We start from the raw sequence: 18,263 nt of genomic DNA on the forward strand, positions 1-18,263 counted from the left end.
CAGCCATGACAGGTTTGCCACAGGTCCCAGGCATGCAGCAGTAGGAATGTGCTCCTGTGGTGGCAGCATTTCTCACCACTCTGAAGGAGAGAAATAGAGCCCCAGTGCTTACAGGCAAAAACAGCTTCCACAGAAGACAAAACAGCTCTTGTACACCAGAGCTTGAAACAATACAGGGGGGAATTTTTGATTTTCCTAAACTGTCATTTAGAAACAATCCATCATCCTTTATTAAAGCTGTCAGGAGGGGGATGAGTTACCTCGAGGGACTCACGCTTTATGTGTAAATTGTGATGAGAACATGTTTATTGCTGTGCTACCTGCACATGACACTGCAGCTTCCTGGTTTCCAAACAGTCAGAGAGAGGAGGAAAGGAGGGATTCACACAGCTGGATTAAACTTACTCAGAATTTACTCAGCACTTTGTACCAGCTGTGAGGAGTGAGTGTGTCACAGGTAAGTGAGCAGGGAGAAGAGGGCAGGGATGGGGGATGAGAGGATGGGGAGTGACTCCACAGCTCCCCACAGTGCACTGTGACTGGACCCAGTGGGGTGGATTTTACACTGGGGTTTTGTAAATTATATTTTTGCCACTTTGGCTGAGCTACCCAACCTCAGGTGTCCCTAGAGGCCAGTGCAGGCTGGCTCCCTCTGCCCAGGGGATTTTCCAAAGGAACAACAGATTTTTTTGCCCACATATTTAAATTTTTGTGAAAGTGTTGAAGACTGCTATTCCCTATAAACTGAAGTGCAACCTGTCAGCTCAGGTTCTTCTCTTCCTCTGGCTCCCATCATTGTATCCTGGCCAAGGAGGACTCACCTCAGCACTGTCTGTCTAACTAAGATCAAACACAAGCCTTTTCCTTGCCTTCCAGCAGTGCATTCAGAGATTTGAACACCCTCCCCACAGCACACCTTGAGAGCTGCTAAGCTCAGGATGTCTTGGCAGCTCAGTGTTACAGCAGAATAATTACAGATAAGGACACTGGGGACAACCAAAGTTAGTAAACACTTGGAATTTCTTCCCAGCTGAACAAGGATGAAAAGCTGGGAGAAAAAAAAATCAATTATCTGCATGGAAAAGAAAGTTCTTAAAGATTCAGGTTCAGCAATATTTGTCTTGGGAACTGTTGTAGCTCAGACCCTGTTCCACTTCACAGGGCAGACTGCAGAGACCACGTTTTCAATGATGCACCCTCAGCTCAAACAGCAGGAAAACAAACAAGTGCCACAGGCAATTGAGACAGAGATAAACCCTCTCCCTCCATCAACAGAGAATGAGGCCTGCAGGTCACAATTTCTGTGAGCAGCCTTGTAGAGTTCAGCAGTTCAGAACACATACCAGAACCAGCCCCAAATGTTTGCTTTTCCTCAGTAAGTTGTTGGTAGGAAATAAACACTTCCACAACAAAATGAATTCTGCCAGCTGCAATTTCAGCTTTGCATCACTAAATTTTACACTCAAGAAACTGGAAAATTATCAACAGATATTGCAAATTAGCCCTATTTCCCATGTAACCATTTTACCCCCTCAAACACTTTCCCAAGTAATAACACTTCTTGTAATATTCAGAGGAAGACTGGAATGAAGTTTGAAAGTGGTGCTATGTGGAAGGGGGCACTTCTAGGAAGCCCCTTGGTAAGGAATGTACATGAATGCCTGGCCCCCTCTCATTTCTGCCTATTTCTGCAGGACTTTTGCTTTCACATATATTGGCTTTTTTCCATGGACCTCTGAAGACAACACACACTCTCAAACTGGCTTTACATTTGCAATGCTGCAGAGCTGGGAGGTGGGAGCAAGCGATTTGTTTCCATCTATCTTGGTAGCTCAATGCCAAGTAATTGCATCCAAACTCCCTGCAAATCAGAAACAAGCCTAGCATCTCCCCCTTTGGATCTTCTCCATATGGAATATGGCTCACATCTGGGTTCAATCAAGCCAGTTGCTAAATGTCACAATGCCCTCATTCACAGGTAGCTTAAAGAACATTTAGCTCATAATAAAACAATCTGAACTCTGAAGTAGAGCAGCTCTTCAGATGTGTGGCACTGTAAGTGTTCCTGTGAAGTATTTCTATCACAAACACACTCCCATGGACAGACACTGCATGAAAGGAGTCCACATGCCAGGCAGAGCCAGTGCCACGATTTTCCCTTGATAAGTAGATGTGGCCCTCCTCTATGTGAGTGTCCAAGGGCAACATGTACAGAAAAACTCTTTGTGAGCTGATTAATGTTCTATTCCTGCTCTCCCACAGATGGATTTCATTTGCTCTTTTCCCCTCGTTCACGTTTTAATTTGAGCATTCCCAAAAATCCTATGCCATGGTCAATGATCATTGCAATGGTGCGTGATCTGGCCAGCAAAAACTTTCATACCAGCTTCTCACCCTCTACATCTGTCTTTCAGTCACTGCAGAATAGGCTGCATTTCTTCCCCTCCTTGCCAGGTATGAATAAGTAAAGAGAAGAAAGGAATATTTATGGTTATTTTCAGTGTATTCAGCACTTAGCGCTGGCATTGCTAAGAAAAAAAAAATAAATATTTTTTTCAGCTCATGAATGCACAGAATGGCACAGGAATACTGGTCTTAGGGAGTGGTGATTATGAAGATAGGATGGGCCCGTGGTGTAGCTCAGATCAAAACCACAGCAAGCTTTGAAAATCAGGTTTGTGTCCTTGTACTTCACAGGTCAGAGGGGCCCTGCCAACAGGGAGGTGCTCTCCAAGCCTCAGGTACTGCTCAAAGACAAGAAACTGCTCTATTTAGAAGAACAGATGGTTTGCACTTCCAACATTCAATGAAATACCCAACAGTCAGAGGGGGAGATGGCCAGGTTCAACACAGCTGGACAGTTTCAGTGTTTATCACAGCTCTGGGCAGCCAACTGTGAGCCCAGGAACAGGGAAAAGATGCAACACTGAGGGTGGCTGCCATGGGCATTTCTGAGTATGTTTGTGTCATGGTTTAACTCCCAAAAAAACAGAATGAGGAAGCTCAGCCCTAAGTATTTCCTCTAACTCTTAGATGAAACACACAATGGTTCCACAGAGAGTTCTCTCAAAGGATTTAGGACCATTTAGGACTAATAAAATAAATGCCTGCAGGGGTCAGCTGAACTGCATGGTGTTTTACAAGCCTGCACACAATGGCCTGTGCACTCTGACATCACCAGGCTGCTCTCCTGCAGGAAGCTCTGCTGGCTCTGGGTGATGAAGGCACAGCCCCAGTCCTCCTCCCTGCACACTGTGCTGCACCCTGTGCTACAAACAACATCTGCCTGAAGATTTCCATGGTCATTCAGAGAGTTCTCTGCAGTGCTTTAGCTCTCTGACAAGCTCATGTTTCCTGCAGTAAATACTGCCTTCTCCAAGCTGCTACACTTTTAGTGAGAGGTTAAGCACTCATCAAAATTACCTCCCACCAGCTATACTCTAGTGCCTTGTAAGGTCCCAAATCCTACAACATCTGCCTGCATTTACTGGGCAAGAGGACTCATAAAACCTTGCATGGTTGTCAGCTGTGGAGGCATTTCAAGACTATCCAACCTGTTAAAGGAGAAGAAAAACTCAACCCATATGTACTTTGCAGCAGATTGCTCAACTGTTTGCCATTAGGTGTAATGAACCCTTCCCTAAAAAGTTTTGTATTTCTGTCTGGAAGAGCTCAGACAGTGCAGGGAAGAGCAGACTGCATTAACATAGATGAAAAGTATTATTCTACAGTGTTACACCACTTGACATCAGCAGTGTCTGGTAAAGGACATTGCTCCCAAAAGCATTTGAACACCTCCTGCAGATGATACTCTCAGATACAAAACCCCTTCTAAATAAGTCCATTTGTCTCCCACCACAATCCCATGCAGTCCTGTCAGCCTGACCAGGTGTCTGAGGGCACTCTGCATGGTGATATAAAGCACATTTCACAGTTCAGCTTTTCTGAGTCAAAGCTCTTCCCTTGCTCCTGGGAGTACTCAACCCACAGAGCCTCAAAGAGCTTTAATAAGTGATGACCAAAGCAGCTTTAAGAGCCTGGCTTTTACCATCCTTATGAGCTTGGTCATTTGTATAGCTCAATCCAGATCAACACTGGTGTTGAAAGTGCTGGGATGGTTTACAGTGACTCTCAGGATTTGAACCATGGGAAAGCAGTTAAGATTTTACTGTATTCTGAGAAAGTGTTTTTAACCATTGCTAACAATGCTACAGCTATAGAAGGAAATCACACTGGACTGTCTTCAAAAACAAATCACAAGGAAATGTTTTGGGCCAAAAAAGGAATATACTCACAGCAAGGATGTAGACTCTTTCTTGTTGAAAAAAACCAACCAGCAAAACTGACTTTATTTGGGTGACTCCATGGACACCAAAGAATAAAGACTCTTCCAGCTACAGTTTCATCCTGGACCCAATCCTTCACTGATGGATAACAACACCTGATAAAGGAAATCTGGATTTGCCTCCTCCTATGCTAGTTAGTGGCCATGAACCTCCAGTTCCCAAGTCAGCATTTAAATCTAAGTAGCACTGTCACATCTACTGTCATGCCACTGGGGATAAAAACTTGCCCTCTCAGCACAGCTGTTATTTAGCAATTCTCTTCCTCTTGAGCAAAGTAAATCTCCACATATCAGTGGAAAAGAGGGAGGGGTCAGCACACCTCCACTCTCTGACCCCTTACTTAGGATCCCTCTAAGTCTCAACTGAGTACTCCAGATCCAGGCATTGGTGTTGAGGCTTTTCCAGCCCCAGTTCTGCAGGGGCTCCAGGAGAAAAGCCACAACAGAGAAAAATGTGAGAAACTTGACAACAGTAGAGTGATCCTTGTCCTGGTAATGACTTGTCAGCATCAGTAAATCTGCCAGTTACAGACTTTTAAAGTCAAATTTTCATCCTCCTCTTTTTATCTGTGAAAACTCAGTGGGCTCCTCTTCAGACACTGCAGGTATTCTCAGGTTCTAGAGGCCACAGTGCAGAAATGTCAGAGTTCAAACCCTGCCAACACAAACAGAAGGGGCATCCAAACTACAAATAAAAAGGCCCATGCAAGAGTGTGATCCACTGCCAGAGCAGTTCAGAAACCCCTGAGCTGCACAGCCTGTGCTGACTCAAGCAGGGTCAGGCTGAACTGGCCCACAAACATCATCCCAGTCTCATCCAGTGACTGAATTCTGGTTTTTCCACCACAGCATGACCTCACACAGTGCTTGGAGATGAGATACAACAAAAGCAGCACCAGTACTGCACAGCATCATGGATCTGATGTTCCCTAACTTTCAAATGCTTGACTATGCAGGTATGATGTTTCTTGATACAGATTTTTATATGTAATTTTACACTAGTTCTTCCATTGCCTTCAAGACATTTTCAAAATCATTAGGTATACTGAATCAATTATTCAGTGAAGCTTCCATAATATTTTAGCATATTCTTTGCCAGTTGCACTGTAAACTGAATAATCAAGGCCAAGTTCATGATTTCCCAAGCTGTTACCATTCTGTGTTTTTGGATTTTTTTTTATATCCTACAGAAGCAATGAAAGTAAAATCCACAGAGAAGTCTCTGTGTCATCCAAACATCTCTGTGACTGTTTTCTGTGCTGATTTTGTTCATGAATCCACGTTTTGAGATTTCTATCTGACTTCCACCAATGCTCCCAAGACAGTCAAGCAGCATGTTAGGGAAATGTCAGTTCTTTCTTCTCTGTAGATTCCCCCTTTCTCAACACAAACTTTTCTCTGTATTTTCCTTATCCAGTCCCTTTACCACTGCCCCTACCTTACTGCTTCTCTCTGACTCCTGACTGCCACAGCTGCTCCCACCTCCCCAGTGCCACCTCTGCAAGCCTGACGACAAAGTCACACAAAACTCTCAAGGAGACACAAGACACCCCCAAAATAAAAGCTCTGCCTCAGAGAAGATTGCTGCTCTGACTGTACCAGTTAATATTTAATTTCCATTAAATGGCAAGAGGTGGAGCAGAGCTTTCCCCTTGGGCAGCAGTAGCACAGATCCTTGCAGCCTCCAGTGCATCACTGTCATCACCTTTGCCTCTCCCACAGACTTTCCTGCTCCTAGAAATCAGCTCCTTTTAAAACAAAGTAAATGGAGCACAGTCAGCCCCTGGTGTTTAAAAATCTTTGAAAGGGAGGCTGTGCTGTTATTGTGAGGAACCTTGTATTTACACTGCAGAAAGTGAGGTCTGACCCCTCCTGAAGAGAGGCCTCTCCCTGCTGAACCCACCACGGAGTGCAGCACAACTTCACTGCCACGCTCTGGGACTGCAATTAATGCAAACCAGCTGCCAGGCAGAAGCTTTGGAAAGAGGCTGCTCCTTTTCTACTGAGGTTTTAATTTTATCAATCTCAGGCATCTGAGTGACAGACTGCTGAGAACACGCTCTCCCTTTCCTTTATTTTTGGGACTTCACATGGATTCATGATCTGGATGCCAAAGTGTGATCCACATTTCTCAGGTGTAGATTGAAATTTCATCACTCTTTTCATCACCAAGTACTTCAAGAATCAAGTTTAAAACTAAACATGGACTTCCTTTGCAAAACTCATGCAAGCAGAGGTAACTGTTCACACCAAATTGGTATTTATGACCTCGTATTGAATTTTTAACACACAAATTGGCACATAATTGCAAGAAATTCTGGCATCTCTTGGAAAAAAAATTGTCTAGATTATCCAGATATCAGCAAGGGTCAAAATGTTTTCGGCATAAGAAAACATTTGAATTGATTAATTATTCAGATTTTACTTGCTCTCAGGCCAGGAGAACAATTCATAACCAATTCATTCCACAAACATAAGCAATATATACATAATTAATCCATTTTAAATCAGTGTTGCACAAAACAAATGCTAATTTCTATTCATTCACTACTTCACAGCTCATCAGAAGGGCTTTGCAAAGAAAACAAATGTTCAGCAGCAGCAAAGAATTTCACTGCATAGGTCTTTGGTCTCAAATTTATGTCTGTCCCAAGCTCAACACTGTTCTGCAATTCCTTGGCAAAGGAAAGTTATCCCAGTTACATAACTGATTTTTCCTTTGTAATGTAAAAAGTATTTTGTGGGTAGATAGATTTGGATATTAAAAAACCCCAAAAAAGCAGTCAAATCTTTTCCTGCCCAACAACAGCATCCACAGTGGTCTTTGGCCACAGTTTCAAGTGTTGTGCAACTCCATAGTTTCATGCCAGCTGTCATTTCAGCAATTATAACTGAAGAGCAAGGCATTGTCTAGGAATTAGTGACAAGCTGAGAAGAGATGGCCTAATGTGCAATCAAGGGGCAGCACATGCTCCTGCAGCCACAGGAAATGCTCTATAAGCTGGCAGTTACTGCACTCTCTGCAGAGCTGATGGGTTTCTGGGCTAGCTAATGTGCTGGCACAATTTTCTCTTTGTATTTTACATAGCTCACTAAATGCTAAGTTCCTTATATTCCAAAGATTTCTCCCCCACCCTCAGCAACAAGCAGTTTCTTCAGCTGCCAGTTAAGACAGTAAGTTTGTGGGGGCAGAACTGGAAGATAATCTTTGTGTCTCATGTTCAATTTCTATCACTGAATAATAATTTTACCAGAAGTCTGAGCAAATCACTGAATGGCTAAATTGTCAGGAAATGTAAACTTAGGAAAATGTGTAAAAAAAGCAAAAATATATTTCCAACATCAAGCCCAGGGTGTTTGGTGATTTGGTGCTGTAACTGAAAGCTTCCAAGGATTGATTGAGAAATGAAATGGACCTTGAAGAACATTTCTTTCCCAGCATGACAAATTTACCACTTTAAAGGCAAAAACTAATGCAAGTTGTTACCTTCTCTCCAGATTCATGCCTCTAAAAGTGAGTGCCATCCCCAGACTGGCCACATGCATATTTCAGATCTCTCCATTACGAAACAAATAATTATCTAAATGTAATAATGACATGGAACAACTCTGTACACAGCACAGGTTAAAAAGGAAAATAAGAGAGGAAAAAAGTCACTCCTTTAGAGCAAATATATGAATACCAGATTTCAGTCTGAATGTTACTTGAAGCCTGATGATATCCACTGTTACTTGGCAATTAAAATCTTTAGTTCCATCCACAACCTTTGCAATATGGTTTTGTGTCACTTTTATGAGCTATGGAACTTGCTAATCTCATCTATATTTGTATATATGTGGGACACATTGCATTAGACATTTGGCTAACAAACTCTTCCACAATCAATTCAGTTTCATGCTAGGGAAGCATGAAAATAGATTTCCCTTTCTGGCTGGCTGTAAAATAGCTCTTTTTCTTTACTACTTACTGACCAAAAGGATGTTTTATCTTCATTTTTGCTCTCTGGTGGATCCTGATCTCGCTCCAGGACCAGGACACAGCTGACAGCTGGAGCTCAGGATGAAAAGCTGAATGCTGCCCCTTTACAGCTGCATCACCTGTGTTTGTACTGCAAACAAACAGACCTGAACAGGGAGCAGAATCTGGCTTCAGAGCTACCAATTACAGCTCACAGGGATCCAGCCTGCCAGGCTGCTGCCAAACACACACCAGAGGGAACAGACCAGCACCAACCAAGGACAGCATCGGTCCTAGAGCCTGTGAGATGAAAGTCTGTCACTGCAGAGGTTGTCTGTGCCTTGGTGAGTGGTGTAACACCTACCAGGGGCACTGATTTGCTGCTGTAACTCCTGTCTGAGGGGACAGGGAGGAGGAATCCCAAGGGCTGAGCAGCAAACAACACCAACCTATTTCACTTCTGTACCTGAGCCATTAACTCTTTACAATACTTGCAGAGAATAGCTTAAAAAGTCATTTTCTTTCCTTGCACTTGGTAACAGAAAACTGAGCAGCAGCTGGAGGAACCTTTTCTTGCTGAACCCCTGACCATCACCCTCTTCACAATCTGTCTTCCCCCATGATGCAAAAAATATTTTGTTCTTGAGCTGGGAGTTAGAAACTTGACTGTTAAAGCCCCCCTGAACTTTTTACTGAAAACATATTGATAAAAGTGTGTCCTTTTAGCTGGTTTAGCCCATCACCAGCAAAGCCCCAGTGGCCCTGGAGCTGGGTGGCACAGGCAGGGATCACCTCCCCACCCCCAAGTGCAGCAGCGTGGGAAAGCCCTGAGCACACATTCCTCAGCAGCACTCAGCACAGGAAGGCTCCTGGCTCCTCACTGAAACCTTTCACTAGCACCCAGCAAGGTAAATAAACCATACAGCCAGGGAGCTTCAGACTGCTCCTCTCACAAGCCAGCAGAGGAAGGGTGGAAATATTTGTTTGCAGGAAGACGCATTTACTCCTGCTCCCTGCGCCTTGGAGAAAGCACCTGCCACTTGCAGAAACTCTTTTCTTTTGTGTTAAAGGCTTACTGAGCTGGCTGAAATGATCCTCCTGGAATAAATATGTGAAGAGAAGTGATTTTTACCTAATGGGCACATTCATGCTCTCACACACAGCTCTCCTCTCTCTACCTGTGTTGGTACAACTCCTGGCTGTGTCACTGCTGCTTGCAGGTGTACATTTCCAAGTGCTGATGCACAAAATTTGCTTGTCTAAACCTCTTGACAATGGGGACACCTTAAAAACCTCACTCCTAATAAAGTCAAGAGTTTGTCTTCTCAAGAGAACACATGTAGAAGTAGGACCAGAAGTAGGAAGAAGCAGGCAGAAGTCCAGGTGACCAAAACCCCCAAATCCACAGGCCTCCTTTTTCTTTTTCTTTTTTTGTTTTTGGTGCCATGTCCAACACAGGTGCCTTCAGTGTGTACTATGAGGTATTCAAGCCCCCAAAACCACCTTAGTGACAGAGATAACGTGCTCTAACAAAACTAACAGGTGAAGTCTCAGCCAAAAGTCAACTCTTAAGTCTTCAGCTTTCTTAGAAAATATCTGGGATAAAATGGATTTTACCCTGTTTTCTCTGTTTTCATAACTGTTTAGGATTTTAGTTGCTCTCAGACTTAAAATAAAAGTGGATGTGTATGGTCACCTTTCACTTTCAGGATTGAGAAGAATTAAAAGACAGTTCTGCAATGGGAACAGCTAGGTATAATGTCACAAAAGGGCCTTTTGTACAAAACCCTCAACAATATCAAAAAGCAAAGTGATCTCTCTCCCCTTCAACACCTTCTATAAGAGTTTGGGAATGCCATGCAATTCCTCTTTGGTTTTCCAACCCTTGGAAAATCTCAGAGGGATGGACAAAGCCAATGCAGAGCTTTATCCTCGTGTGCATTTGTCTCTCTTCAAGCAGAATCACTTTCATTTTTCTTTGTATTGAAGTATCAGGCAATTAAAGAAATACTAGTAGGGAGAATATGCAGCAGTTTAAGCACAAAGCAGTTTGTTCAGGTCAGCATAGGGCAGAAAGAAGCATAATACTGACAGGACTGTTTGCATGAAGTGTAAAACCACCTTTGTTTTGCTTCCATCAGAATGCAGGAACTCACACCAACACAACAATCCCAGGTATGCAGTCATAGAACTAATTAAGAAAAAGAAAACACAGTTTCTGCAAGAAGACAAAGCTTATATTGATCATAGGTGAAATTCTGCTAGGACATAACACTGTTAAATCCAAGCCCTCAGCCAGAAATCAATGCCTTGATGAGCAAAACAGATCAAGCAGAGACTTCACCTCCTTCCCTTTGCTGACTGCCTGCACCTACAAGATTTCCACAGCACTTGCAGGAGGAGAATGGGTCCAGCACGGGGCTGTGAGTGCCCCAGGTGAACCTGTGAGTGCCCCAGGTCGTTGGGAAGGATGAAAGCTTGACAACAAAGTCTCACAGATATGTGTGCTTAGCAGAAATATTTTTAAATGAAGAGTCTGATGAAGGAATAGAAATGGAAGCAAGTTTTGATATAGAAGAATTGCTGAGCCAGTCTCACTGGATAACCAAGGAGGCAAAGGGTGTGTTAGTTAGAAGTGGATTTTTTGGCTTAGAGCAAAGGACAAACCCACCTCAAACAAGAAGATGTTTTTACCAAGCAGAAAGAGAGCACAGGCAAACAAGTCAGCAAATGTTGCAAGTAGAAAAAAGGTCTTAAATTCTCCACTGCAAGAAAACTGAAAAACAACTTCTAGCTTAAACTGTAATGTACTGACTTTAGTGACTGGAGAACAGTAACATGAATTGGTAATTATAGGAGTTATGATAGGCTATAGGTAATAGTTGAGATATAGACTGGTTCTGCTGTATTGAGATGCTCAGCAAAGAAAAGTCTACAATGCACTGTAACAAAACCAAAGGGTCTCCAGGCCAGCCTGCAGCTGGAGCTGACAGCTGTGGGCACAGCTCTGCCACCCACCACCCTGGACTGCTGGGAAATCCTGGGTACAATAAACTGCATTTTGGAGAGCCCCTGGAGTCCCACATCCCTCATTATGGCTCTTGCACCAGGTGACCCTGTGAGTGCCCAGGTGGCCCCTGTGAGTGCCCAGGTGATGCTGTGAGTGCCCCAGGTGGCCCTGTGAGTGCCCCAGGTTGCCCTGTGAGTGCCCCAGGTTGCCCTGTGAGTGCCCCAGGTGCCCCTGTGAGTGCCCAGGTGACCCTTTGAGTGCGCCAGGTGCCCCTGTGAGTGCCCAAGTGGCCCTGATCACTCACCATGCATCTGGTAGGTGTAGGGCGCCTGCCCCGCCGCGGGCGCGCTGAAGCCGGAGCCGTAGCTGAGGAAGCCGCTCTGCCCCGGAGAGTGGCTCAGGCTGTCCTCTGTCTTAATGCCTTGGGGAGCCAAGAGCAAAACATGAGTGCTTGGCATGCAGAGATGGACAGAAAACCCCAACCAAAACCCCCAAACCCCAAAAGGCCTCCTTTTTCTTTTTTCTTTTCTTTTTTTTGGTGCCACATCCAACACAGATGTCTTCAGCATCTACTATGAGGTACATTCACGATTTTGCAGCTGGATTTTAACCTAATAAGCTCTCTTTTTTTACACTTTCTTTCACACACATATACATATTGGAGACACATCTATCTCTCTATCTATCTATCTAATATGTATATGTGAGATATATATATATATATGTTATATGTATACATGTTATAGATCTATCTATACCTATATGTTAGATATATCTATCTAATATGTATATGTGATATATATCAGTTATACTATATAATGAAATATATAATATAATATAATATAATATAATATAATATAATATAATATAATATAATATAATATAATATAAACACATAGATAGACAGATAGGCAGATATGTGTGTGCATGTTTAATTATTTGCATTACCCAAACAGGTCTCCTAACAGCCAAACAAATCAATCCCAAATTTATTTGAGATTTATTAATTTATTTGAGTCAGCTACATCGTGTATCTACAACCAAAAGCAGTTTTGCTAAGATGGGTAAACAACCATGAATAATACTGCTCTCAAAAGCAATTTCTGAAGACAGAGTTTTGTTATAGAATTGAAGAAACTCTTGTTATAGAACTGAAGAAACTGACACAAAGTTCCTGAAGTTATCAGATGCGAGCAACGATTAACAATGGAACAGGACCTTCAGCAAAATAACCTCAAGATTTCTGTTCTCAAAAGAATTATTTTTTACTCTCATTGTATTTTCAGCTTTGGTATCAAAACATTTATTGGCGAGTCCTACAGGAGGGTTATCATCTACTCAGTTGGATATAACATACAGTTCAGGAACAATAGGTAAGCCCTGAAGCCACAAAAATCTTTTCATTTTAAAACCAGGCAATTAAACTGACAATTTACAGGGGGAACAGCAATAGTTGAATTAAACATTGCAAGATGAAACCCTTGCTGGTAATGAAAGGAGTTGATATTTTATTCTAAAATGCTGCTGAGATTGTACAGCTGTATTATTAAAATAAACAGCTCAAAGGTGCAACATATTATGAACCCTTTGTGTGTGATCCTACCCTTCTTTGCATCCCATCTGCACAACAAAAGATGGCCAATGGACACTCCCTGGGTGCTGGGATTAAAAAAAGACCCTGCTGATGTTTGGGCATTGGATTTACACACTTTCCATGCTGCTGTCATCTTTTAGCACTTGCAGACAAGTTGAGTTCAGGTGCCTTACCCCAAACATGTTCATTTCTAGCTTAACTGGAAGCAGCAAGTATGTGCTTGCTCAGGTTTGGAGTAAGCTCTCCCAGATAATGTTTTCTCTAACAAAAGTCACTTATTACAGCTTTAGGTGAGAAGAACTGCGGTGCAGTTTGAGCACAAGCTCATCACAAGATGACTGTGAAAGGCAGGAAGCTTATTTGGACAGTGAAGGGACAAATTCTGGCGCAAGTGTGGGGCTTCATCACTGCTGGGGAAGAGTGTGCAGAGAAGCCCCTCTTCCCAACATCCCCTGCTTTTCTATTCCATCAGCACTCCACAGGCCAGCACTCAACCTGCCCACCCCAGTCAGAATTAATCTTCAGCAAATGGGCCTCTTTGGAAGCCTAAAAATTGTTGTCAGACAGTAAAATACCTTAGCACCAAATTAATTTCCACACAATATTCTGTTTTGTCTAGGAACTGGCTGAGTTTTATTTTTTTGTGCCTAAAAACAATACTGCTTCATTGTTCTTGATTGTCAGCCAGGTGGAGTTTCTCATATGCTGTGCTGAGTATCTTAGAGAGAATGTACAGGCTGGGGGAGGGAAATCACTGCTCAAGGATGCTAAGAGGTCACCCACAGGATTTATAAGCAGCATATGGGCCTGACACATGTATGCCCTAAAGCCTCTGGGCAGTAGCAAATGGCTCTGCTTTCACCTGCTCTGACAGGACAACTGTTCAGAGTTTTCCTTGGAAGTCAGCCAGCTGATGCAAACACACAAAAAGCTCCAGGAAAGGGTCTCTAAACATTCCTCTCATCATCCTGGTAGAGCTTTGGCTCTGCCAAGGACACTTGCCCAGCCTTCCAGAGTGCTGCACTAAATTTCCCTTCAGTAAAAGCTTTGTCTTGTCGGGAAGAGATCCTGTATTTGCCAAGTAAACAAAGGTGTTAAGGAGCACAAGAGAAAACAGGAGTGGAAACAAAACTATGAAGCCATTTTAATGGTGCAAGACTCAGCTCTCATGGGAGCCCCAAAGTTTTCTGTTAGAGAGCTGCACCTAAACAAGAGCAACATCTCTTTGGTCTTTAGGAGTGGAAAGAACTTCTGGCTTCCTCAAGAGCTCAGTGTCCCCATGCAGAGCTTGAGGCACTTCAGGCTTGGTTTAGCAGGCATTCCTCTGTCAGGAGTGCTGGTTTAATTAGCTCCCTGAGCGAATCCCCCAGCTGCTCCTGCCCAGCACTGTCTCCCCACAGCTGTTGGCAAGGCTGTGCAGAAAGGCAGGGAACAAAGAAATGCTGACTGCACATAGAGCCAGTAAGTGCCCATGTGAACACAAACCATCTTCCAAAACCAAGGTACTCTCTAACATCTCACCCATGCCTTCTTCTGCTCTGCATTTTGGTTCTTCTGTAGTAACAGACACAGAAATTTTCTCAAAGTAGCTTGTGTTATTGAAACCTCAGGAAGAATCAAGGATAGCAAAGTGAAGTTTTCATAAATATCATATTTACTTTGTCTTGACAGTGACTCATGGGAACACTCACAAGCTGTTACTCCTATGTGGCACATCCTACTGAACCTGAATTTCTCACAGTCTATTATTGACTGGTTCCAAACTTACCTAGTTTGCAGAAACTTAACCCATGATATGATGAGCTGATAGGTTTAAAGCTGACATAGTTCAAAGGAAACCCAACATTTTAAGCTCAGACTTTTTCCTAAGCATAAGAAGACAATGCTGCTGAGACACACATGACACTTCAGTGCAAAACATAAAGACTCCAAATCCATTTTGCCAGGACAGTGTCCTCACAGGTGGGGTACTCACTGTAGGAGGGGATCCCGTAGGGCTGCCCCGGAGGGGGATAGGCAGTGTAGGCAGCAGCCTGCTGGATTCCCGTGCTGTACTGAGCCTGGCCATAGGCTGCCATCGTGGGGAAGGGCGGCACTGTCACTATGTGGGGATAATGTCTATTCAGAAGGAGAAACAGAAGGGTTTGAGGCAATAGTTACTGCACATGGTCTTCTAGAGCACAAGCAGAACAGTTCTAGACATCTTGCTAAAACAGCGGTCAACACAGGGTGCTGAGTATTTTGGGAACTTTGAATTGAGCGGACTGAAGCTGAAGTTTGTTTTATGAACTATCAGATTAAGCCACCCAAACGCACGGTGACTTTTAAGACAGTGCAAAATACATGCAAGTTAACAAAATAAAATAAAATCAGCACTGATTTTTCCTGTTTCATTCTGAGTTTGCCCAACAAGTGAGTGAGATGGGAAACCTCAGACATTTCTACACATCCCCTCTGTGGTTACTCAAACACAACAATATTCAAACTGATAAGGTTTGGATACGCTGGGGTACAAAAACACAGTTCACAGTACCTCAAACCTTATTTCACTCCATATCCAAGAAGATTAAGAACCAGCTACTTGCCTGAGCCAGAGATGTGTGGGGGAACAGGTGGATGGGCTTAGGGCAGATGTTTTTTAAGGTGACAGAAGTCTGCACAAAATGGCTGTTCAGCAAAACGGGGATTTTAAATTACAGCACTTGGCACGAGCACTCACTTTGTGGTGTACAGATGGAGAGGACACTGCGGTGCTGCTTTGCTGCTGCCTGGAAAACAAAATTAAAGGGTCTTAGATTTTCATTGTGTTCTGTTCTGTGGCCAAGCTGATACAATTGTTTTTACCACTGCTGGTTTGAGAAAAATAGACAGGAATCAAAAGACTTTTTATTTTTTAGTTAATATTCCCAAGCTGAGGTAGGTAAGAAAGATATTCTCTGCTTAACAACAAATATAGATTTAGTTTTTAATTGAGGGTGATACCAGTTGATTGAACTACCAGTTTCTTCTTCTCATGGGACTGATATCAGTCATGAAGCTGGGCTTTGAAGCAATGACTCATATGCTAAAGGCTATAAAAGCCAATACTATGATTGCTGAAGTGATTTAAGCTCACTGCACATTTTGATCTTTTGCTTTTTTTGGTACTCTCCTAGACCATGACTCACTTTCTTTAATGTCCATTAAAACATATCAAATAATAGTAAATATTAAAAATACAACATCATAAATCTCCTTAATTTGAAATTTTTGAGTTAACTATAGCATACCTTATTGAACTACCAGCAATCAAAAAATTACATCAGTAGAAAACCTATCATGCAAGTTATATGTGCAAGATGCCTTCTAATGGACCAAACAACTGTGTGCTGTAACACTACCAAAGAAAAATGTGCTACCAGCTTTATTCAGAGATAAATTTACACTTACAGAATTAAAAATTAAAAACAAACAAACAAATAGAAGCTAAATGAAAACCTGCGAGTTGTACTAAAATTGTCATACCAAAACACCATCATGTACATTCTGCAGGTTGCCTCCACAGTGCCATCCAAACTTTGCTCCTCAGCTCCTGGCTGGAGCTGTCATTAATTCAGCACTACAAATGCCAAAACACTCTCACAATCATCAATAATGACAAGGCACAGCTGATTCAGCTCTGTGTCTGCTGGCTGCATCAATGCACACACCAGACTCTGCCCACAGCTTCTCCAGCCACCTCCAGTGACCAGAGCAGCACAACCTCCTTTGTTCAGACACTGGTCAGCTGGCAAATTGAACATTTAACCCATTTTTCATTTAATGAAATATGCAAGCACACATAAAGCCTAAATGCATGCAAACAGTTCTGTGGGTTTGGGTAACCTGTGCTGTAAACATGGACAGAATGGCCAAAAAGATCCAGCAGGCTCACATCTGAAATGTTTGCTCTCCCTGATTTAGATCTCTCTTGAAATTGTTTTTCAAACACAACCCTTTTTCACAACAATTTACATGGCTTGATCATTTTTATGCTATACCATGGAGATTACATCAAACTATTTTTAAAAACACTGCCATTTCATCTGGTAAATTTTTAGACTAAATTTCAATAAAAATTGCATCATCATAAGTCCTTACTATAATATTAATTACTAGGTATCATTCTTTTTTTAGAGTGTTAATTTATGTAATCAATGGTGAAACCTCTACATGCATAATCACCGACAGGATCACCTTTAATCACTGACAGAAACAAAACCAGAAAGAATCTTTCTTCAAACCCCTGCAAACCTTCCACACCTTAGTAAAGTAAAACCCACCTGCAACCCTACCTTGCTTTCTGTATCTATAAAATGTGGTACAGTAACCTATTTCCCAAGCAACAGGCAGAGGGGTTTAGTTTAAAATACTGACAAAGGACAGTATTATAAAACTGCATATATTATTGACAAAGGATAATGTTATACACATGTATCTGTTCACTTACACATCCACAGAAAAAAGACTGAATTTAAAACCAAAACTGGGCTTACCTGAGACACCTTTAAACTCACCATGAAAAATTAGCTTTGACTTACCTGAAAGACAACAGTTTAGAAAATTAGATTTTCAGACTGTGAAAACAACGACTACACCATTTCTGTCTGTTCCTCATTACCAAAGAGAACTGCACTGAAGAAACAGACATTTTACAATTAATTTCTTTAATACTTAATGGCTTTTACATCAAAAAACCAGCAGAACAGTTCAAGCACAAGCCTCATTTCTCGTCTATTTGACAAACACCACAGCATCAAATTTTTATTTTGGTACAGAGTAAATAAGTTTGCCAAGAATGCCAAGTAGGAATTTACTGTGTTTGAATATGCAATCTGCTACTGCCACTGACAAGAAAAGGCAAAGTTGATCCTACAGGCAAAATGTGCAAATTATACATTATATATATAATATTTCAATTATATTGAAAATTATATTGATATAACTGCACATCTCAAGACAAGCAGCCATGAAAACAACAGACCAGACAGCTGCATGGACATCTAAATGAGTAAGTACTATGACTAGACTTGCTAAATTTAATACTTTATGTGTAACACACAGCATAAATTTGTGTGCATTTATTACATGAAGAGCTCTGTCAGTCTGACAATTGTCAAACACACAAGTATTTTCCTGCTCTTCAAATTAACCACAAGTATTTCCAAGGGAAAGAGCACAATCTTGGTAGCACAGGGGATCATTCTGTAGAAAAAACATCACAATATTTCTATAAGAAACAAATCAACGTGAGCTGTCACTGGCAAAGTGGGGTCCAACAGTAACTCCTCTGCTGGCTCTTATTTATACCACATAACAAAAAACAGTTCCTGCACCA

General features: G+C 42.2%; 1 protein-coding gene across 1 annotated transcript in view; it reads right to left on the reverse strand.

The window, feature by feature from the left end:
• The window catches only part of EYA2 (EYA transcriptional coactivator and phosphatase 2), an 86,984-nt gene that overhangs the window by 30,534 nt on the left and 38,187 nt on the right, over window positions 1-18,263 (reverse strand). Inside the window, exons 3-5 of the mRNA XM_084217842.1 lie at window positions 15,627-15,675; window positions 14,883-15,025; window positions 11,618-11,734 (exon numbers count right to left, since the gene is read on the reverse strand). Of these exons, the coding sequence (XP_084073968.1) occupies window positions 11,618-11,734; window positions 14,883-15,025; window positions 15,627-15,675 (309 nt within the window). The remainder of the gene's footprint in view (window positions 1-11,617; window positions 11,735-14,882; window positions 15,026-15,626; window positions 15,676-18,263) is intronic.

This window comes from Fringilla coelebs (genome assembly GCF_963513975.1).
Source record: "Fringilla coelebs genome assembly, chromosome: 18".
Taxonomy (NCBI): Eukaryota; Metazoa; Chordata; class Aves; order Passeriformes; family Fringillidae; genus Fringilla; species Fringilla coelebs.